The 22945-nt window shown below is 39.0% G+C and overlaps 1 protein-coding gene across 8 annotated transcripts in view; it reads right to left on the bottom strand.

The window, feature by feature from the left end:
* Csnk1a1 (casein kinase 1 alpha 1) overlaps positions 1-21287 on the bottom strand; it is a 32932-nt gene extending 11645 nt beyond the window's left edge. For 2 of the 8 annotated variants that reach the window (XM_051201026.1, XM_051201028.1), the window contains exons 1-7: positions 20728-21279; positions 19985-20091; positions 9315-9441; positions 8294-8392; positions 5877-5960; positions 2347-2486; positions 179-257 (exon numbers count right to left, since the gene is read on the bottom strand). In XM_051201026.1, coding sequence (XP_051056983.1) covers positions 179-257; positions 2347-2486; positions 5877-5960; positions 8294-8392; positions 9315-9441; positions 19985-20091; positions 20728-20850 — 759 coding nt within the window. In that variant the 5' untranslated portion in view covers positions 20851-21279. Of the gene's footprint in view, positions 1-178; positions 258-2346; positions 2487-5876; positions 5961-8293; positions 8393-9314; positions 9442-19984; positions 20092-20727 lie in introns of all 8 variants that reach the window. The other 6 variants (XM_051201027.1, XM_051201029.1, XM_051201033.1 and 3 more) reach the window with 5 other exon arrangements.
* Between the last annotated feature and the right edge of the window lie 1658 nt (positions 21288-22945).

Below are 22945 nucleotides of genomic sequence, written 5' to 3'. Positions count from 1 at the left end.
TCACCCTTTCACGGCTCCCTCCCTCCCAAGATGGCAGGGCTCTTGTCTTAAAACAACCTAGGTTGCTCTTAATCTACTGGGCCCACATCTCACTCCAAGTTCTGGGATCATCTGTCTCATATTCTTCCTTCAAATAAGATAAACAAAAACAATCTCCAGTAAATTGAGCTTGATTTACCTTTAGCCCTTGCCATGGCAGACTGGTTCTATTAAAATACATCAAAACATATCCTAAAGATTCCATGTCGTCTCGGCGACTAGAAAAGAGAATGTTATTTTATGAACCAGATATTGGGGAAATATGAAAACTAAGTACTATACATAAAAGAAAAAACAACCACAAGTGAAGATAAAGAATATTTGGTGTCTTTCAAAATTAATAAAGTTCAAAAAACAGGTTGATTAACCACCTACAAGATTGTCAGAGAATTTTTTTAAAAGACCAACAATACAGCTAGATAACTCTCTAAAGGCTAATAAATAAATAACAAAAAACTAGCAAGAGAGCCAAGTGGTGGTGGGGCGCACTGGGGAGGCAGAGGCAGGCAGGATATCTGGAGTTCAAGGCCAGCCTGGTGTTCTACAGAGCTAGTTCCAGGACAGGCTCCAAAGCGATACATAGAAACCCTGTGTGTCATGTGTGTTGGGGGGATAGGGTGGGGGGAGATATAAAACTATTAAAAGATGTCTTTTTAACTCCCAAAGACCATCTAGAGATGCTTAAACAACTGAAAAGGCCAAGCTCACAAGTGTATACACACTAAACACATACACTAAGAAATATATCCAGTGGCAGGGCATACCTTTTTCTGGGGTATTATTTAAGATGAATAAAATGAATGCAGTAATAGTACATTTCAGAGTATTCAGAAATTTATTATTTCTATTCCTACATTCAATTACTCCTAACCCAAAGACAGCACTTTTTGCTCTGTTTCTCTTAGGGGGAAAAGCTACCCAAAACTTGAAGGGGACTTGGAAAAAAACAAACATCAAGCGCAGAAATAGGAGACATAGAGTTCATCATCTACCAACACATTTTTGGTTTATTAAGAATCTCATAATTTTTAATTTGTTTGTTCTGAGACTTACTTCAAACTTGGAAGCAACACCGTCACAGACTACCAAGTGGTGGGATTACAGGCATGAGCCACTAAACTCACTTTTCATATGTTTTTTTCCCCTTGTAAAATTGACTCATGGATCCCTAGCACCTCTGGAACTCAAATTCTGAAACTCAAGTTGTTGAAATAGGATCCAAGAAGAGTCTAATTCAAAATGCTTTTGAGAAAACTCCAATAAAACAAGAGTCATGTGACCTAAGTTTCTTCAAAAACTTGGCATTGTTCTGGAATGTGCTTTCCTGCCCCTCCTAGGTGTAGGGGGTAGGAGTTTAGACTATTCTGACAACTGGCCATTGTTGTTTCTGTGCTATACATTTATTTGCCATGTGGAGCTTGTGCTGCTTGTCCATTTGACTGACTGACTGTACACTTTACTCAGGTGACTCTTTTTAACCCTCAGAACAAATTCTCTGATGCTCTGAATAAAGTTGGCTATTGCGTGATACATTAGTTTGCCTTGGTTTTAGGATCCATCCTTTCCAGGTTCACACTGCCCACTAAAGTGGTGATAAGGACAAGCCATAATACTAAAATATGCATTGCCTAAGATCAGCACTAAAAAGTAGTTATTATGTTAAACTACTAAGAGATGTGAAAATACTAATTATGTTTCCAACTTTTACATTTAACAGGCCTTTGTTTGACCATTCCTTTCTTTTTTAGATAGGGTCTCACAATATGGGCCTGTTAATCTAGTACTGGCCATATAGACCAGAATGGCCCTGAATTCTTCATAATCCTTCTGCTTCAGCCTCCCAGTGCTAGCTAAGATGTCAGGTATGTGTCACCATACCTGACATTTAACTTTCTATCCCAGAGACAACTTTCAAGACAGAAAATAAAAAGTCCCATTAATTTATTTGGCTTCTCTGTACCAGTTAAAAGCAAAAGGTACGGGGGCTAGAGAGATGGCACAGAGGTTAAGAGTACTGGTTATTCTTCCAAAGGTCCTGAGTTCAATTCCCAGCAACCACATGGTGGCTCACAGCCATCTGTAATCAGGTCTGGTGCCCTCTTCTGGTGTTGAAGCAGACATGTAAGCAGAGCATTGTAAACACAATAAATCTTTAAAAAAAAAAAAAGCAAAAGGTACAACAATAAGCAATTTCTTAGTCCTCAGCCAAGAAGCAAGCACCCTTAAGACACTAAGAAACTTTAATACAAACAAACTTAAGAAAAGCCATCAATTGCTTGCTTCCATTATGGATTTGATAAGACTCACCTCTGCTCAATACCAAGATGTGCATTGATGCTAGCATATCGGGCAGTGCCAGTGAGGTTTTTATCTTCTCTGTACGGTATGTGTTGCCTTGTCCTGTTGTCTCTGTACTTTTTGGCCAAACCAAAATCAATAAGGAATAACTTTAAAAGAAAAACAAAGAGACATTAGGTTTCTAACCTTATTCAAATAAACAGGTTCTTACTCTTTAGTACATTAAGCCTTTACTACTCTTCACAAGTAACCCTCCCTATCACCATTATACCTAGTAATTTATCCTCATTTATTAACGTCATCTGTTCAGTTCTTACACACATAGTAGCCTGTCTTCACACAGTAAGTGTGTATGTATGTATATATATATATATCCCAAGGCAGAATTGTCAAGTATGTTGTTTACCACATGAAATTTGACAGCCTGATTTTATGGATATAACAAGCAAGTTTCAAAATCTGTGCACAGCTTTCTGGGACTCTTCTCTCCCAGATGCCACTCTTCAGTATGTTAGTAAAAAGCTAATTAATTTAAATAACAATCCTCAAAGTCTGATATAAAAATAAACCATTTTAAGATAATAATAATAAAAAAGCAACAGCATGCATTACATTGCTTTATAAGATATCTGAAATATATAGAATGTAATCCAAAATAAAAGCACAGCCTTTAAATTAAGGTGGCTTACAAAATTATCTGCTTAGTTGCATATAATCTATGTGGGAGCCAGGGAATAAAGTACTAACAGCACATTTTCCTAAATAATTCAAATCTGACCTAAATTTTTTTTTTCTGACAAAAAAGGTTAACAAAATTCATTCCTGTTTACCAAGATATTTGAAGTTTTAACTTTTATACAACCCCTCCTACTTACCACACTATGTTGTAATAATGAAATCTTATTGCCAACATTAACAAACTGGACACATCTATCTGTGTGCACATAGAACAGGTAAGACTATTGTGTCTCTTCTAATTATACCTGCACTTTATTATTCTGCTTAACTATGGGGTCTCTTCTACCAGTGTGGAATTTGTGATGTTTTAGGAAATTCATAATCTCTTAAAACTCATGTACAAGTAAACAAAACCATCTACTCATGTGAAGGTCAGCCAGGGGTGGAAGCACAGGCCTTTAATTCCTGTATATGGGAGACAAAGGCAGGCAGATCTCTTCTTTCAAGGCCAGCCTAGCCTGGTTTACAAGAAGGGTTCCAGGCTAGGCAGGATTACCGACTGAGAGTTTCAACAAACAAAACAAACCCTGTTTCTGCCAGCTATTATGCCCATACTTTCATTTGGTCTATTATAAAGATTGACTAAATCACTAATGAGGAATAGATTGGAAAATAAAAACTCTGCTAATCTAGTTATTAAGCTCCCTAAGCAATCAAGGTACTGAGGAATATGGGAAAGTATTTTAGTACATAGAGCTCACACTGCACATTCTTCTTATATGAAAACCAGCATCAGTATACTAATAGTAAACGAGCATACAGTTCTTCTGAATGACACTGAAAACAGAAAACCTAATTAACAAAGAAAACTCAGCTTCATAGCACTGAAAACAATTCCTAGCTCATGGAATATCTTGGATTACTCCTTTCAGTTTTTCAAAGGGGACCTGTGCTAATGTGGATTATGTCTGACAGCTGCTACTCAAAGCTAAATCTCCATTTACAACTCATTAAGCAGATACTGCGTAAACAACCAAAGATAGATTCAAGAAACTCAGCATTTAAATTATTTCCTTAAAACGAGGAAACTATTAAATTCAAATAAAAAAGTAATGAACAAGCAAAAGAAAAAAACCAACTCAAGCTAATTACTAGCTCCTCAAATGTTCCAATCATTAATAAGAAACTAAATAGAGAACAAAATAAGGAAAGTCAGTACAAAAAAAAAAAAAAAAAAGTCAGTACCAATTAAGCAATAAGGATTGCACCTGCAAAGGCACAGGCAATTTTCATTACTGGGACAAGCTACTTTTCTGAGAACTTGCATTAATTAATTTGCAATCTAACTAGCTTGTATAATACAAACAAAATATTAAAACATCTAGATTATCAAGTTGTTATGCTACAAAATGTGAGCAAACTAAACACGTGGATGGGTAAATAAAAATGAGGCTATTAAGTTTTTAAACTTGTTTCCTCTAATAATTAACTCATGCATTCTTCCCCCAATCAGATTCAGCCACAGCAGTAAGCTCTTTATGGGTTATCTGGAACTCCCTACTTAACTAGCTCTGGCCTGGAATTTGCTGTGATCCTCCTCTTGCCAGATTACAGGAATGTACTGCCACGCTCAACCCAATAGTTGGCCTTTTTTTTTTTTTTTTTTTTTTTGAGATAAGGTAACTCTGAGTATCTGAAACCTGAAACCTTTTGAACAGGAAGACTGTGCCCCTAGACAGTATTGAAAACATAAAAACAAACCTGGGGTAGTGTAAAAAAAAAATAAATGAAAGGTAATTTAGTTTTGATTCAACATTGTGTATTTCTCCATTTCATGGCTATTTATGCCAATGCCGACTTCTCAGAGTACATGGTTATAAAACACTATAGACATCTTGGTTCCAGAAGCACCAAAATTCACATCCTAAAGTAAATGGTCCTTTGTCTATAAAAATTCTTATTGGGTCAGGTGTGGTGGCATACATCTTCCATTTCATCCCAGTACTTGGAGGCATAGGTAGGTGAATAAATAGGATGGCTCAGAGTTTGAGGCCAACCTGATCTACATACCAAGTTCCAGGCTAACTAGGGCTGGAGACCATGCCTCAAAACAAAACTAAAATCACGGTGGGGCTGCCCTCGGGGGCAGGGCTACAGGTTCCAGCAAAGCAAAAGAAAATGTAAAGTGATTCAATTACTAGGTTGTTCAGCCTGCCCAAATCTCAATCAGGTCATATATTCAGTTATCTTCCTGTGACTAATGGCCACTGACCATTTAGTTTGTTTTTTCCTTAAATTGTCACTGTTCTGCTAAGAATACAATGTCTTCTAGTCTAGAGCATAGAATGCTCTTCAAGCAACCATTTGAAAGCTAAGAACTGACATCCTGATTAATCAAGTTTGAGAAATACTAGGTGTGAAATGTGACCTATACTTACCTGAGGTTCTTAGTGAAGGAGAGGAAAGTACAGCAGAGCATAACCACTGCAGCTCATAAGACTTAACAGCGTTAAAGCTCTAATATACATTTTTAAAGCTAGTTTATCTCAAAAGTTTATGTAAAGTAAAGGCTCCAATACTAAACTAACAGCATTTCCTCATGTCAGTTAGTAATCTAAAACAAAGACAATATTCTATTTTTATTTTTTTCTCTAAGCTTTAAAAGTTTTAAGCAAAAGCCACAAAAATATACCTTAGTAATGTTACATGTTTGCCAAGTATGTCTGAATAATGCCAACGTAAGAGGTGCTTGAGCAAGATCTATACTCTCCAGAATTAATTAAAAGTAATTAAAACAAAACAATAAGAAAGAAAAGCACATGAATTTGGGGTTGAGGTTGGAATAGGAGACAGTTTCAGACCTGGTTTAATCCTGAGAAAGATGGGTCCTGAGAAGGACTAACAGTCATGCTTCTTTTCCTCTTCCCCACTGGAGATTCTAAACACTGAACAGACAATAGAGGTGGCAGCGCATCAAACAGTATTGCGTACATTGCAACAATGGCCGGCGCAGACAGGCAACACCGAGGCATTAGAGAAAGAACAGGGTAGCCAAATGCCATCCTTCTTCCATCAAGCACTGTAGCTTCTCAGTTTTCCAAATAAAAACCACGTGCTCAAGAACACTGAACTCTACAATGTTTTTAATGCCACTATGATCGTGTCACTGCCTGAAACAGGGATAGTAATGGTGACATTTGGCTCTTTAATTTTGAAATAAAAAACGGGGAATTTGGATCTGCAATCTTAGATATCACAATCTGCCCTTCCCCCAAAAAAAGAACGTAAGGGGGTGGGGGGAGAGGAATCTTCAGTAAGGAAGAGGTAGAAGGCATTTAGTCACCTTAAAATTTATTTTAAAAGCATGCAGGGCTGATTTCTGGAAGAGATGAGCAAATTCACTAAGATTGGAGTGACTACTCCTAAATATCAAATTCAGAACAATTTCCAAGTAAGAAATTTAACTTCAAAAGCCAAACTTGGAAGCTGCCCCACCCCATGAAGCCTAAGCCTGATCCCTGTGGATACAATCTATTGGTACAAGCTGACTGAAGGAGCCAGTCTTACACAATGGGCACTTTCAAACTACAGTACAGAAAACACAAAAAAAAAAAAAAAAAAAAAAAAAAAAACAACTACAGAAAGCAAACACTAAAGTGTTCAAGAGAAACATTTATATTTGAATCATAATGAAACACTTCACGTCTCTCTGAAAACTTCTGATCTCTCTGAAAACTGCTCCACGTAAGCAGTGTCATAAAATCTATTTACTATCTGTACAGAGGAAACAGATTCCAAAAAAGGAACATGGACTTTCCAAGACATCTATGTGATTAAATGAACTATTCATAAGAAGGGGGTAGGGAATTCGAAGTGTTACTTTCTAGGCCACTGTTTAAAGTGCAGGCAAAAACCATGTACTTACTGCTCTGTCACTATGCAGAACAGGGATCACATGGGGATAATGGGTGTTTAAGGGTAAGAAAATAGGAAGGAGAGGCTGGAAAATGGCCAAAAGAAGAGTCAAACTGGCAAAACTGCACCAGAAAAAATTAAGAACAAAAAAAAATTTTTTTCCTAACCAATTACCAGGTTTTAGAATAACTAAGAACCTGGATGCTTCAAAGAGAGAAGCAACATTTCTTTAAATGCAATTTGGAATGCAAGATACTTAATTAGAATGCTGAAAACCCTTCAATATATGAAGTTAGGTGAAAAATCTTATTTCCTAAAACTTGGTCAGACCAACATTAATCTCTCACATTAACAAGCAACACCAGTTCTAATATAATGGCTCCAAGTTGGCATTCATACAGGCAAACAAAGGTAAACATTTACAGCTAGATCTAAAACACCACACTCCCTGATTAACAAATGGGAAGTTTTCTTCCCCTCCCCCCAAAACAAAAAACAAAACCCACCCCCTCTCCCCCAGTTGTCCTGAAGTTGAGAATTTCTGAGATCAGATGAACATGCTTTGTGCATTGCCAATGCTGCCTGTCTGCCCGAGCTCAACACTGAATGAATAAAGAAAGCAATTCACTCAATAAAACTAAGCATTGCAGACAAAATTTCAATATAATTAGCTTCTAACTGCAATCATGCGTCACTACAACCTAATCACTCCGAATATGGAACCCATTGTCAGAAACCCCCAATAAGCACTCATTCTACTATAGGAATGTTCAATCACTGGTCAGTGTTTTCCTGTAACAGCATGGAGGAGGGGTGTAGAACTCACCCAAGTGGGAACCCAAGTAATAAACTGTAAGCTACTTTTGAAGCAGGCCCCAAAATTTACTTTTAAATACACCAATCCAAGGACTGAAGAATTTACAGTTATCAACCATGCTCTGTGAGCAAGGGTTAACGCCATAGTGACAGATGGATCAGTGGTTGCCATACTGCCACAAGCACACGTGTTACAAAATCCAAACTAAGGTTAATAAAGTCTGGTTTACACCATTCAGGAAGGATTATATGTAAATGTTTTCACTATTTAAGTGAATGAAAACTAGACACAATTGTCCAAGTTAAATATAGATGATTAAAACTCATTTTAAAAAGCCCTTGGAATTTTATATTTTCATATAAATTAACCTTGGTTGGATAAGTTGGAGAGAATATATTTCAAGTTACTAAGTTAATAGAGTTAGCTGATTATCCTAGCACAATCTCTTAAGCAGATTACAGCAAATTCAAAGATTCAAAAGTTTATCAAAGCAATTTGTTTTATTATTTATTCTGTGTTCTTTCATGCAAAGAGCTTTTAACTAACCTTATTACAGTGACGCCCAATACCCATTAGGAAGTTATCTGGTTTTATGTCTCTGTGTATAAAATTCTTTGTATGCACATATTCAATTCTACTGATCATCTGAAAAAGAAAAAGGGTAAAAATAGTAAGTGATAAAAGCAACTAATAATTTCTCAAGTACTCCAATCTTTCAATTATTTATAATCTATGACAGCACTACAAATAAATGATAGAAAAAAGCCCTTTATTTCAAGCTTGCTGGCTATCAAGGCCTAACTTCTATGGCTTTTGGCCTGTTCTGCTAGTATGAATGACTAAAAACTTGGTGGTACTCAACTGTAGGCCTAGCATTCGCATTCAGGAGGCAAAGGCAAATGGATCTCTATGGGTTCAAGAACAAACTGATCTACATAATGAGAAAAAATAATTGCTAAGGGCTATATTGCAAGAAAGTCCTTAGCAATTTTCTTGAATCTTTCTTTTTGACTTTAAGCTCCTAGAAGGTCTACTTTGTTTTCCCCAGTGGTAAACCTAGGGAGTTTGAAGCCAGGTTGGGCCACGAAAAAGGCAAAGTTTAGGCTCCTCTAAAATGTCCTAGTGTTGCTTCAATGGCATTAATGCTCCAAACTATTACTTTAAGCATCAATTTGGCTAAAGATTCATCTTTAGTTGCCCTGGTACCTTCTTATTGTTATTATTATTATTTTAAATAGTTCTTTGCTGTTGTTCTTTATTCACCTGAGACAGGATCTTGTATGAAGCCCAGGTTGGCCCTGAATTGGTAACCCCTCTTCAGTCTCCCAAATGATGGGATTCGAAGAGTCTATATGCCACCACCAACAGTAAAATACAGGATACTGCATGCAATAGTTTATTTCCAGAGGAACTATTTTAAAACACAGCTGAACAAATACCCTACTACTGTAGGACAACAAATAATCCTTTTATGTTTTTTGAAAAGAGTTATAATATTTTGATCTATGAAATGCTGATATTATATAAACTTTTCTCAGTTTGTAATTTTTCTCAAAAGTTCACACACCTGGTCAGCTAACATAAGTACAGTCTTCATAGTGAACCTTCTTGAACAGAAATTGAAGAGATCTTCAAGGCTGGGCCCCAGAAGATCCATGACTAGCACATTATAGTCTTTTTCTTGTCCATACCACCTAACAAAACAAGAAAGCAAGAGTCAATGCAAAACCATTATTACTTAATAGCTTAAAATATAAACTCTTAGGGTTACAACCTACTCCTTAGGTATGGTAGCTCACACCTATAATCTCAGTGTTTGGGAGACTAAGGGCTGTTGAATTTTAAGCCATGCTCAGTCAGATAGGAAGAATCTGTCTCAAAAAAAAAAAAAAAAAGACATTTACATTTTTTATTTAAAGGAACCTTTTCTCTAGTCACAGACAAACCCAGTGATTAAGTACAGTGCTCAAAAGAGTAAATAACTACTCCCACCAACATAACTCAATTTTATAACCATCTGCATCATTTCCAGACCCTGGACAAACTTTGTAACGGAAGAAACAACTCCAGCCATCCCACAATACTTAAGAAAGACCTCTTATCATTAGCTCCCAACTCCCTCCATACCCAACCAAACTTCAATTATTTGTCCTTCCTTGAAAAGGAATCACATTTTTGCTTATGCTTAGTATTACAAGAGTAGCATTGGCTGGGCAGTGGTTGCACTCACTCAGTGAGTTCAAGGCCAGCCTGGTCTTTAAGGTGAGTTCCAGGACAGGCTCCAAAGCTACACGGGGAAACCCCATGTACAAAAACAAACAAAAAAAGTAGTCATCAACACACATAATCATATTTATCTGTTCATGAAAAAAAATTTTAACTATCCTGTGTTATATTGTACATAAATAAAAATTTCCCTCAATAATGCAAATGTTAATTTCTCTTTTTGAAAGATAAAACCTGCATCAAAGGCATAACACATCATAATGTTGGCTATGCTTGTAACTTTAGTAACCAGGAACCTGAGGCAAAGTTTGAGGCCAGCCTAAACTATATATAGGATGAGATGAGATCCCATCTAAGACCAAAAACAATACTAAATATCAGTCTCTGGGTTAATCATTTTAATTCTATTTCTTCTTTACAATTTTGCTCAAATATGCTGTTCTGCTGATAAACAGAACTGCTTCTAAAACATCAGTATTAACACAGAATATAAAGATTTTCCTAGAAAATATTATATAATGTGCTACGCTCATTTTTGTTGTTTTGTGGTAGCCCTGACTGTCCTGGAACTTAGAGATCCATTTGCCTCTGCCTATTGGCTAGGATTAAAAATATGTACTATCGCTGCCCAGGTAATATTTCTTTTTTTCTTTCCTTCCTTCTTTAAAGTTGTTTATTTTAACCAGTGGTCCCAGATACACAATCCTATTATCCCTTTAATGCCATCCATCAAAACTGCAGGGGATTTCAAATGTGATATTCAAGAGAAATACTGGCTCTAATTTCAGACCTTGACTGACAAAAGCCTATATTTAGTTATATCAATTTGCTCCCAAAATCTTGGTAGGTCAAAGATCATTAAGCATATGATTATATAGTATCAATAAACATATACTACATACATAGAATATCATCAAACATACATTTGTATGAAAACGAGGTCCAACAGTGGCAGGTCTGTTACGGAGCTAACTATATGCACTTTCTGTCTGGATTTGAAGCTAGCTCCACAGGAAGGAACCCACATCTGGTACTGTAAACTTGGCTAAGTCTGTGGCTGGGGAACAAATTCATAGGCCCCAGTGGGGGAAGCTTCCATTATTCCACTGCTAACTGGACACTGTGCCTAACTAATGCCTTCTAAATATTTTTGTTTATGCCCACACACCAAAGTTTTCGGCTGTGGTTACAGAGGATTCTTTTGGCAGTAGGTTATGTACTTACTATAGAGACTCCTAACTGGGCAAAGTGCTGAGAATAACATAACTGTTGAAAGATGAGCCTTAACTGGAATTTCTCTATCACACTGTGCAAAGCTCAGGGAACACCCCAAAAGAATGTCAGAGCTGGAGGAAGGGGTAGATGGGCAGTGTTGTGGAACATTTTCTTCTGGGCCTGTCTACTGTACTCTTCAATTCTTATCAGTTATGATTATTAGCATTAAGCCTGCACATCACTCAAGTTACTGAACATTCATTATTCTGGTATTAATAGTATGTAACAAGACAAAAACCAACAGCTTCTTTCATGATCATCTTGGTTTAATATGTAACATGTATGGCCAAATAAGTAACACGCAAAGAGAGCAGAGTCATGAATCCAAACTTTAAAATATGCCTTCAATACATGTTCTTAAAGAAATAAGTTTGCTCCTTACACTAGAGTTAAGAATCAGATGAAAGGGTGAATGATCACAATAAAATGTAACCAGTATAGCTGGTATACAAATTAGAATCAGAAACCTGTTTCCTTCTTCACAGGTTAATTCACTTTATATCTGCTTTATTCCCATTTCCCACCCTCCCTTGGTTGAAGCAATACATTCCAATCATACTACTTAGTTTGTCAAAAATCACAATGATGGAATTTTTATCAGTTCTTGCCATTACTTTAAATATTGCTAACAGTAGCCCTACGGGGTAGAGTGTAGACAACTGAAGATCAAGGGAAAAGATGCAAGCATTAAAATACACTGCTTCATTGGGAAGTAGAGAATACAGCTACCATCTGCATATCAATTACAAATGGTCACTTAACAATCTCACCTTCTTTTGGGTGCTGTAGATCAAACCCCTGGACTCCCAGATACCAAACAAACACTCCACCACTAAGTGATTTGTCCAAGTCCTGATCACACACACCCACCCCCAGCAGTCCTAGGGCCTTGAACCTGTCATGTAAGTTTTGACTATACAACCAGTTGGGATAGATCCCATCTCTAGCTTCTGAATGCTGACAGATGGCTCAGCTGCTCACCATTCCCACCTAGGCTTTTCACATCCAAACTGGTCTTTCTGCTTGTGTGGCAAGTGTTTTATTCAGTGAGCTATCACCTCAACCTTGAACTGCACCTACTTATCAAGAAGTGGTGTGTGATTATGAGAGATAACCTACGAACCCGGAAGGACAAAAAGTCATGTGGCGGAGGGAACCTCATTCTGTAAAATGACCCACTAGACTGGCTTGTGGGTAAGCCTTGGGCTGTTACCACCCCTGCGCTGGTGGTCCTGGATGCTATAAAGCAGTGTGAGCAAAATGAACGAATGAATGAACGAACAATAAATAAATGTGAAGAACCATAAAAAGAGATACTCATATAAAAGCATGCACTCCACTCCAGAAGGTTATTCCTACATTCCCCCCCCCCCTTTTTGGTTTTTTTTGAGACAGGGTCTCTCTGTGACTTTGGAGGCTGTCCTGGAACAAGCTCTTGTAGACCAGGCTGGTCTTGAACTCAGAGATGCACCTGCCTCTGCCTCCCAAGTGTTGGGATTAAAGCCTTTCGACACCAATGCCCCCAGCCTCTTCCTACATTTTTACCAAGTACAAATATATGAGTCACTTCCAATATAACTGCTCCAACGACTGTCAGGACAATGTCTTAGAAGTTCTCTTGTAAACTTTTTCCCTGTACATTTAAATACAACACAAACACAGGGAGAGTTTACACCACCCATACTTCATCCACTGTAGCTATTCTCAAAAGATAAATCAACAGGGAGTGATGACGCATGCCTTTAGTCCCAGCCTGGTCTACAGCGTGACAGTCAGAGAGGGCTACAGAGAAATCCTGTCTCCAAACACCAGAGTCAAAAATAAAAACAAAAAAAGCATGTTCTACATAAACACCCAAAGCAGCAACTCCTTTTGGTACTGACCTAGAAAATTAAAATACCCGACATAGTAATAAACCTTATGATAAGTTAAAGAACTTTTATTTTTTTTTTAAAGACAAGGCCTCTCTCTATGTGGCCCAGGTTGGTCTAGAGTTCTGAATTCGTGGATTACATATGCATGCTACCACACCTGGCTCTAGAACATTAAATTGCAATGATACAGTGGTTTATTTCTAACAGTATTCAAAGCAAAAAGAGCACGGCCACATTTCCTTTGTAAATCAGCAATTAGGCTTAGTCTAGTCTAATACAAGTATTAGAAACTCAGGGACTTAAATGTAAAGGCAGCAAATACTTCTACAATGCACTGTGTACAGCTGGATTACAAATAGCAAACACACATGAAGTGAGAGTAAGTACTTCTTTACAGCCACACACTATGCTGAGAACCAATCAACAAGACCTAGTTCTTTCCCTCCAAGCTTTGTAGGAATGCACAAAACATTTTTTTTTTAACGTTTTAGACACACACACACCCAACCATTTGGTTGTAATGAGGTCACAGAGCAGCTTCTAGCATCATACTGCCTGATATGGCATCTTGTGCCCATATAAATTAAGAGTCTGTTGTTTTTCTGAGATGGGGTTTCTTTGTGTAGCCCTGGCTGTCCTGGAACTGGCCCTGTAAACCTGGTTAGTCTCAAACCTGGAGATCCACCTGCCACAGCCTCCCAGGTGCTGGGATTAAAGGAATGAGTCACTTACTGAGATACAGGTGCAAGAAATAGGGACAAATTAGCTGAGCAGAGAGGAAACAGTGGTTATTAAAACCCTAAATAATGTAGTACATATCAGAATCACCCTAGGGGGCCTTAAATACTTATTCATATACCATGTGCTATTTTCATATGAAACTCCTAATTTACAAGATTGTAATGGTTAAAAGAGAATACATAACGCCTGAATAGTGTTTGACTTTTGTTCATTGTTTTAGTTATTTCTTCCATTATGTTTATGTGTGTAGTGAATACTAGTGACCAGAGGAGGGGTTGCATTCCTTAGAACTAGAGTTAGTTATCAGCCACCAAACGCAGGTACTGGGAATATAATTCAGATTTTTCATACAAAGTAGTACTCACTCTTAACTACTGGTTCTTTTTCTTCTTAGCCCCAGTAAAATCAACCAACTATTCCCTTAATTTCAACAGTGCTTATCAATGCTATAAATAAAAAGCAATTATACTTCAAAACAAACCACTGCACTGTATACAGCAGAGGTGGGAAGTAGTTATCTTTTTTTATCATAATCCTATCAACTTATATAAAGCATTTAAAAGCTGTTAAGACCTATTTGGAAACCAGGAGTGGCCATGGCCTTGTAATGTTAACTGTCAGGTATAAAGAAAGCAGGTCTTGCCATCCTGGGCTACATGGAATTCTGTCTCAAAAAACAAGAAAAAAGTATTTGGTCTAATAAAATCTCTCTCTGAAAAGTAACCAACATTAAAAATTATGAACTTCTAGGTTCAAATACAGTTTGGCTTTTGACTTTTCCATTTTCGCTTAGTATCTAACACTCTTCAACCAATCCTTTTTGTATGGCATTTTTAAAGTCCTTACTAAAACAGTGACAACAAAAATTTATAAACAGAAATCTAGAATTTGTTGCATGTCTTTAATCCTAGCACTTGGGGCCAGCCTGGTCTACAAGGTGAGTTCCAGGGCAGCTACAAAGAGAAACCCTGTCTTGAGAGATGAAGGAAGAAAAAAGAAAATGAAAAAACAAAAACAAACAAAACCAAAACCCAAAAAACACACACAATCATAATCACAATACATTTCCACTCACTGGCTACTAACACTAGGGAATGGCAATATTCTAGGTCTGCAATGGGAGAAAACAAATTAAAGATATCAACTCCCACTGAGTGGTCAACCAGTAGCCATCACAACTATATTAAATATTTTGTCAGGTAACTTCTACAGGTTACCTACCAACCTGAAGACTTTGTTATTACTTTGTTTTAGACAGTCTTTCATCAAATATAGAAGTGACACACACTATGTATGATATAGAAACTACCATAAAAAACATTGTCACAAATTATCGTTTATCAAAAATAAGCAATATGTATACATAACTCTTGTATCTCAGTAAGGACATACATTTATCAAAATGAATCTAACCATATACTAGCATTTGTATATTCCAGTATATGTACAATATACCCAAGATCAGTTCACTATAACACTGGTCACGTAAACTATTATTAGGCATCACTGAGGTTGCACTGTAAACAAAAACAGTAACCAGAGCACATCATTAAGCACACATCCATTCACTGGAAGAATGAAAAAGATACTCATATAACCTGCTTAATAACCCATTTTACAGATTCAATGAATAGGAAGTGGCACTTAGGAGGCAGAAAAACCTGAGTTCAAGACCAGTCTAGTCTATAAAGTGACTTCCGATTTAGACTTAAGGCCATATCTCAAAAAGATTCAATTCATTATTTGCAACAAATTCTAGATTTCTACTTATATATATTTTTCTTTTCAGACAGGTCTCGATGTTACCTGGGCTGGCCTCAGATAATGTTGCCTCATGTTCAGATTACTGATAATGAGCTACCAAGCCTAGTTATACTGTTCTTTGGAATACCTGTACTGAAATTTAGTCTCCCATATGTTAGGCATGTGTTTCATCACAGACCTACAACTCCAAGCCAGTTTTTGTTTTTTGCTAAATTAATGTGTGTGGGTGGAGACAGTAGAATTGTGGATAGTGAATGACGCTATGTATGGCTTTCTCAGGATCAAGTAGAAAGGTGTGGCATGTATGAGCAGGCATGATATGACCTCGACATCAACATGATAATGGCTCTCAGGAGAACTAGGTGCCAGATGACTGGTAACTACCTATTCTGGGGACTTATATGAGTAATATTCTTTATTCACTTCTCAGATTTTGTTTAGCTCAAAAACATCATCTATTTATTATCCCATAAGTTAACAATACAAAGCATTTCTAATACATTGTGAATTTAGTTACACTTTGAAAGAAGCCATTTCAACACTTCAACCTTATTCACAAGATACATACTTAACAGCAAAAGCCTAAAACTAAAATTGTTTATAAACTGTCATTAGTAGTGAAAAGCATTAACTTTGTAAATAATTTCTCCACCCCCGGGTGTCCTCAATGGTAGAGAGCATGCTTGAGGCCCTAGGTTCAATCCACAGTAGGCACAGAAAATAATTTCTGACATCTAAATACCTGACATCTAAATGCAGAGGGCAGGAAGGTGTGGTTAAAACAGGTAAGAACTATTTCCCCAAGCCCCCAACTACCTTCTTACACACAACTTTGCTATAAAAGTATATTCTACCATTATAAAATAACATTTAAAGATAAGACTCAGACATAAGTTCCAAACTGTGGGGGAATGCTTGCTTTGTTAACTATCATCAGGTTTTATAATTCCACAACTGAAGTCCGGTGACGGTGGTCTCTAATCCCAGCACTAGGGAGGCAGAGGCAGGTGGATCTGTGAGTTCGAGACCAGCATGGTGTACAAGAGCTAGTTCCAGGACAGACTTCAAAGTCACAGAGAAACCCTGCCTCGAAAAACAAAACAGAACAAAACAAACAAACAAAAATAATAATAAAATTCTAGAACTGAAAGATCTGAGATTAACTAAGCAAAAGACTTTAAATAGGAAATCCTGGTTCGCACCAAAAGTTCTTCACATAAAAAGCAGGTGGGAATGAGTTCTTTTCCCAAGAGAATAAATTTCCCCAACATTTCTTCTTGGAGGAAAAAAAGTGTATGTCTACGCAAATGTGTGCCCTGTATGAGTACAAATGCCAGGACATAGTGGAGTTAGAGCCTTTATAAAAACAAAATAAAAACACACCCTGGTGGGTGCTGGAAACTGAACTCAGATCCATCTCTTTAGCCCTCTCCCCAACATTTCTATTCAATACTCTCCCACCCTCTACAAAACTAAAATAACATTAAAAAAAAAAAAAAAGGGAAGTTGATGAGCCTCAAAGAGTTAAAAAACTGATCTAGATCACCCTAGGTTCAAGTGCCCAAACACTCAATTTTTTTTTTTTTTTTTTTTTTTTTTTGCTTAAGAGCTCCTCCTGTTTATCAAGTGTCTTTTTCTTTTACAGAGTTAATTCAATTCAGAGCTGCACACAGGAAAGGAATATAAAGAGACTAATTCTAGGTGAACTTCCAGATGTCTTGTAAGCCAAAAGGATTTAGTTTCATATACCATACAACTGGACATCATACTTCACTCTTGAGGCTAGAGTTCTTTCTAAATAGCTACTGTAAATCCCTCAAAGTACACAGGAAAAGGGAAGCCGCCCACTTATGTAGGCCAGGTATAATTGAGTCTTTCTTTTAGGATATACCAGCATATCTTAAAGCCAATTTTATATGTAAGTATGAAAGGGGGATGTATGTGTATGATAGGTAAAAATTCAAAATCTTAAATTAATATCAACTAATGGATAAAACATTGTTCCATTACCTAAAACTAGCCAGCCAACTTGATGAATATTTTCCAAGTAAATATTTACTAGATATATACTACATATAAATGACATAAAAACACAGAAGTACTGAGGAATATACAGGGAAAAGGATGGGAAAACAGAGTATTCTTGTAAATCTTTATCTTTTGGTGCAAAAAACTGTCCTTTCATACTTTCCTTTAAAACCAACACACTGGCCACTGGCCAGTACTAGAGGGAAAGCCAGAAGAATCTTGGGTTTGAAGCCAGTCAGAACTATACAGTGAGACCGGCCTCAAAAAGAGGAGAAACAGAATAAAAAACCAACACACCACATTTGTTTCTATGTACCTGTTTCTACCATTGCTAAACAAGCATACACTTTCCCCACCCCTCCCTAATTACCATACTCAGCCTTAGGAACCACTCCCAGAAGCCACTCTATTCTTGGATGCCCTCCCCAACCAGTCCACCAAGCTTGCTTCCTGAAATCTCATCTCCTTTCCCAGGAAGCCTTAATTTAAAAGCCAGGTTAATCTATTTAGCCCCACCCGAAGAAAGCTTACAAAGGCCATAACTCTCTCTGCATTCACCATTCTATAATAGGCACCTACTAGTCTGCTCACATGTTAATTTATTCATCTGCTTATTTAGTATACTACTCATTGCCCTTAATGATCTGTGTCTGCAGGGTCCTTAAGCTACCAGACTAAAGAATACATTAGCATTGGTTTGGCTTTTAAATGCAAAGATTAATGTTTTTTGAAACATAAATCTCCCAACACAGGGCAATCTTAAAAGCATGACAGTGTGAAATGAGTAAAACACAAAAGGATCCAATACTGGCTGATTTTACTTGTAAGAGACCAGGAAAAACAATTTTAATGGGAACAGATCACTAGAGGCCAAGGACCTTATTTCCTCCCATGATAGTGTATTTTAGGGACAGAATTCATTCAGAAACTCAAACCTCTTCCAATTTCACTTTGCCATATAAACCTAGAATTTTTTTTGAAAGGGCCCATTTATAAATGACCAGTGGAGCATTTATCACCCAGCATCTATATTAAATGTGTTTTATCATTTTTAAAAAAATGTAGTAGTTATTTAGGTTGAAGATAATTCATTATTCAATTCAGGACTTAGGAAAAAGAAGCTGGGTGTGGTGGTGTACTCCTTTATTCCCATCCCAGCATTTGGGAAGAGGCAGGCCCATCTCTATGAGTTTAAGGCCCAGGCCTACATAAACCATTCTAGGCAGGGTCAGGGACCAGCAAGTTAGGAACTGAAAAGGAGAGAACACATTATGTATGTAGCAGTCCATTTAATTCTTAACTGTGGTTATTTTTGCAAATGTTATCTGAGTACTGCTGGGTAACAGTGAGGTTTTTATCTTAGTTTTTCAAAAGGTTAATTTCAAAATTACTTTTCCTTTCAATAAAAAAAAAAAAAAAAAACAATTTCTCTTAAATGTTACCGACAAAATAACTCAACAGGTTGGAGACTTATCAAGCAAACTGCTAAGTGACGCTTTCTTTTACAAAGCTGACCAGCAGATCTCAACAGTTGGTGCTGCTCTAAATTGCCTTTGCCATTACCCATAAAGTTTGTAGGAACTGAAACACATCAAACATTACCACCCACAAAGCAAAAAGCAGTGAACACACTGGGCAGGGATATTAAGAATTTTAGATCAGTAAAATTTAACAAGTTATGTATGTCGCATCTGCTACAGAGACCACACACTGTCATGCCATCCCCTTTCCAGAATCTTATGGCCTCGTGGAACTCAATTCTTGGCTTTTCAGGGGTTAATCCATTTAAGGCTGCTAAAGGGAAATCAAGGAAACTTAGTATGTGAATCCAAGCGGTGAAAAAGGCAGGGATATGGGGCTTGAGTCACGTCGTTCCGCCATTTTCTAAGCGGAGGAGGAAGACATGTTGGAACAAAAACACAACAAAAGAGCAGCCATTTCCCAAACCAGCTCCGTCAGCAACCCTAACAGACTAAACTCGGTCACATCCGCACCTTCAAAACTACTTAAGCAGACAACCGTACTAAGGTCAAAAGTGTCGCCTTTACAATAGCAAGATCCCTTCCGCGTAGGGATCAAAGATGACCTGCACAGTTAACTACCAATGAAAGCCCCGGGAAGCGGAAAAATGACAGAAACTAAATGCAGCAGTACAACAAACACAATTTCAACTAAGTTGGAGAACTATAATTTATCCAATGGTTACAGTTAACTGTGGAACCTGGGGGAATCAGTACCAAGACCGATTCAGCGGATCCCATTACCAGCCTCAACCCCTTTCACCATTTCGCCAACTCCCTGTGTGATGACTGTGCTCAAAGGTTCTTACCGTATGTGAGGGATGCCAACCCCACCTTGAAGAATCTTATACAGTTTGCTCTCGTACAGCAACTGGGGATGCCTGGCCTTCTGGGATTCTAGCTTCACTGCCACTTCCTGCAGAGGAAAGGGGACGATGGCATCAACATCCCTACGGATTCAAACTCACTTAGGAAACGGAAAGAGACATTAGCAACGCTTGCTTCTTTCTACTCTCCACTGCAAGGACGTGAAACGATGGTTAAGCTACCCCTGTAGTTACAAAACAAGCCAACCAGCCTCAAAGGCTTTTTCGGGAGGCAATGGCAAACCTCTAATCCTAAAGTGCTACAGTGAATGAAAAGAATTAATCCAGAAAACAGGCAACCTTGGAATGTAAGACGAGATTTTTTTTTTTTAAAGGAAACTGTTCTAACTGGAACAAGAACCCCAAACTACACTGAAGAAATACAAAGAACACCATGGCGATCAATCGACTTCGCCCTTCTCATCTTAATTAAGGGTTAAAAAGAGACATTTTGAATAAGCTGGGAAACCTCAGAGTTTTATCCAGCCTTTCTATCGGGTATTTCCTTTTTAGGGAAATAGTGGGGGAGGTTGCTAAGCCAGGAAAGCTGGCTCTCTCTAGACTCCCCAGTGCGTGCGTGCGTGCGTGCAGTGGGAAGAGGCTGGGAGTACTTGCGGGGGGGGGGTGTTGGGGTGAAAAAAAAGCCCAGCGTTAACGTCCCCCCGCCCCTCAAACCGGGTGATTACCTCGCCATTGGTGATGTTGATCGCCAGATAAATGTCCCCGAAGGAGCCAGACCCGATCTTCCGCACCAGTTTGTATTTCCCCCCGACGATAAATTCGGCCTTGGAGCCGCTGCTGCTCGCCATCCTGAGACGCGAAGATGGAGGCGGGGGCCAAGCCCCGACACCTCTTGGGCAGAGGATTGAGGCCTCCGAGGCTGTTCCACCCGGCAGAAGCGAGGAGCGCGGCAGGCAACCGGGACGCGAGGCTTTGTTGGCGTTACAGGGCGCAGAGTCGGCTGCGAGAAACCGGCTGGCCGCGGCTCGCCGAGGGCCAGGCCTCAGTTAGGGAAGGGTGGTCGCGGCCGCTGGAGCTCGGCCAGTTGCTTTGGGGCGGCCGCCGCCGTCTCGCGCTCGCGGCGACGTTGCGGGCTGGGAAAGGGGCGCGGGGAGTTAGGGCGGCGGTACCGCTGCCACCAATGCCGCCGGCTCCGGCCCGGAGGGACCCGTCACTCCGCCGATGCCGCCATCTTGTTACTCCAGCTCCAGCCAACACAAAATGCCCCCAGTCCCTGGGAGCCGCTTCTTCACGGCGCAGAGCACTCTGGGAAAGGGATCTCGGGCGCTCTTTCGGTAGGGTGGGCTGCGAGACGGAGGGCGGAACCGGATCCGCCAGAGTCGCAGCCCACGCTCCGAGCGTCACCCAGTCGCCGCCCAGCTGCGCCTGCGCACTGCGACGCCTGCTGACCGCGCAGGCCTGGTGCGGCCTGGGTCTTCCCCGCCCTCCCCGCTGGGGCTCACTTCCACTTCCGGCCGTCTGCGGGTCAGCGCTTGCTCCTTGTTAGTCACTTCGGACCCCGAGGCCTGGGTTGGTGTGAGCGTCGGGAGAGCGCGTTAGGGAGTCGCCTTTTTTTTTTTTTTTTTTTTTTTTTTTTTTTCTTTCCCAAATGTGGCCAATGGAAGCCTCTGGTCTCCTTGGGAGTTGAGTGTTGACCTTTATTCCGCGTTTGAGGCGGTTTAGAACCTTTGATCCTTCTTCAGGTCCCTCTCTGGGGCCGCCCTTTTCCAGTTTCTGCTTGGAAAGAGAAAAGCTGCGCTGGGCGAGCTGAGTGCAGGAAGTGGCTCAGGTTTTAGTAGGGCCTGGTTGATGACTAGTAATTAAAAGTTCGGGCTCCGTGGAATGTGGAGAGCTCCCCCACCCCATCATCTTTTAAGGGCTCAGAAGGAACCTGGAATCGATCTCACCCCATGTCTGTGGCCCTATGAATACTCTTGATCTGAAAGAAAAAATTCTAATAGGTGCTTCATATTATTGCTGACATAATGAACAGAAAACTTAACAAGCTGGGCGGTGGTCTTTGATTAATTCCAGCACTAGAAATGGAGAGGCAGGTGAATCTTGAGTTCGAGGCTAGTCTGATCTACAGAGCTACTTCCAGGACAGCCAGGGCTACACAGAGAAACCCTGTCTCGAAAAACCAAAAAGAGAAAAACAAAAAACCAACTTGACAACATAAGGTAATTGCACATAGTAAAAGCTGTTATACCCATTCCCCAAAAGGAAGTCACGTTTTCATGTTGGAAAGTACAGTATTGATGTAAACAGTTCAAATAACTATTACAAAATAAAATTGACACTGTATAAGACTTAAAGTAATTTTTAAGTAAAAGCCGATAAAACAATCAGGACTTGATCTTCTCAGTTACAGAATTTGACTGAAAATTGAATGTGAAATTGAGGCTTACAAAAAGCACCATTGGTGCAGCGAAACATGAATACAGCCCTAGGTTGTGAAAAATTTAAGTCGACCCTAAAATGAACTCATCAAAATGGAAAAAACAAGGATGTATTTTCTATTTTCTGTATCTGCGTGTGCCTGCTTTTGTTTCTGTGCATGGACGGCAGAGAGAACTGGATTGCCTGAACTGGAGAGGCATGTGCTTGAAAGCCACCGACATTCTTGACAAAAACTGGTCTCCGGATCCTCTGCAAAAGTAGTAAATGCTCTATGTCACTGAGCCATCACTGCTAGACCAAGAGGAAAAAAAAAAAAAGAAAAAGTTGTAAATGCTCAGTTGGTGTGGTAGGGAAAGCATAGAATGGCAAGCTTATAACTGAAGTTCATATGTGCCCAAATATAATTGCTGGCACCAGATGAATTCACAAAGATTATTTTGGACATGATGAAAAAAATTTTAGACCCTGGGGAAATTTACAGATCAAGTTTGATAATTACTGTGT

This window comes from Phodopus roborovskii, unplaced genomic scaffold (genome assembly GCF_943737965.1).
Source record: "Phodopus roborovskii unplaced genomic scaffold, PHOROB, whole genome shotgun sequence".
In the NCBI taxonomy this organism is placed as follows: Eukaryota; Metazoa; Chordata; class Mammalia; order Rodentia; family Cricetidae; genus Phodopus; species Phodopus roborovskii.
The sequence above is the reverse complement of the archived record's forward strand: the minus strand, read 5'-3'. Positions and strand labels throughout refer to the sequence as shown.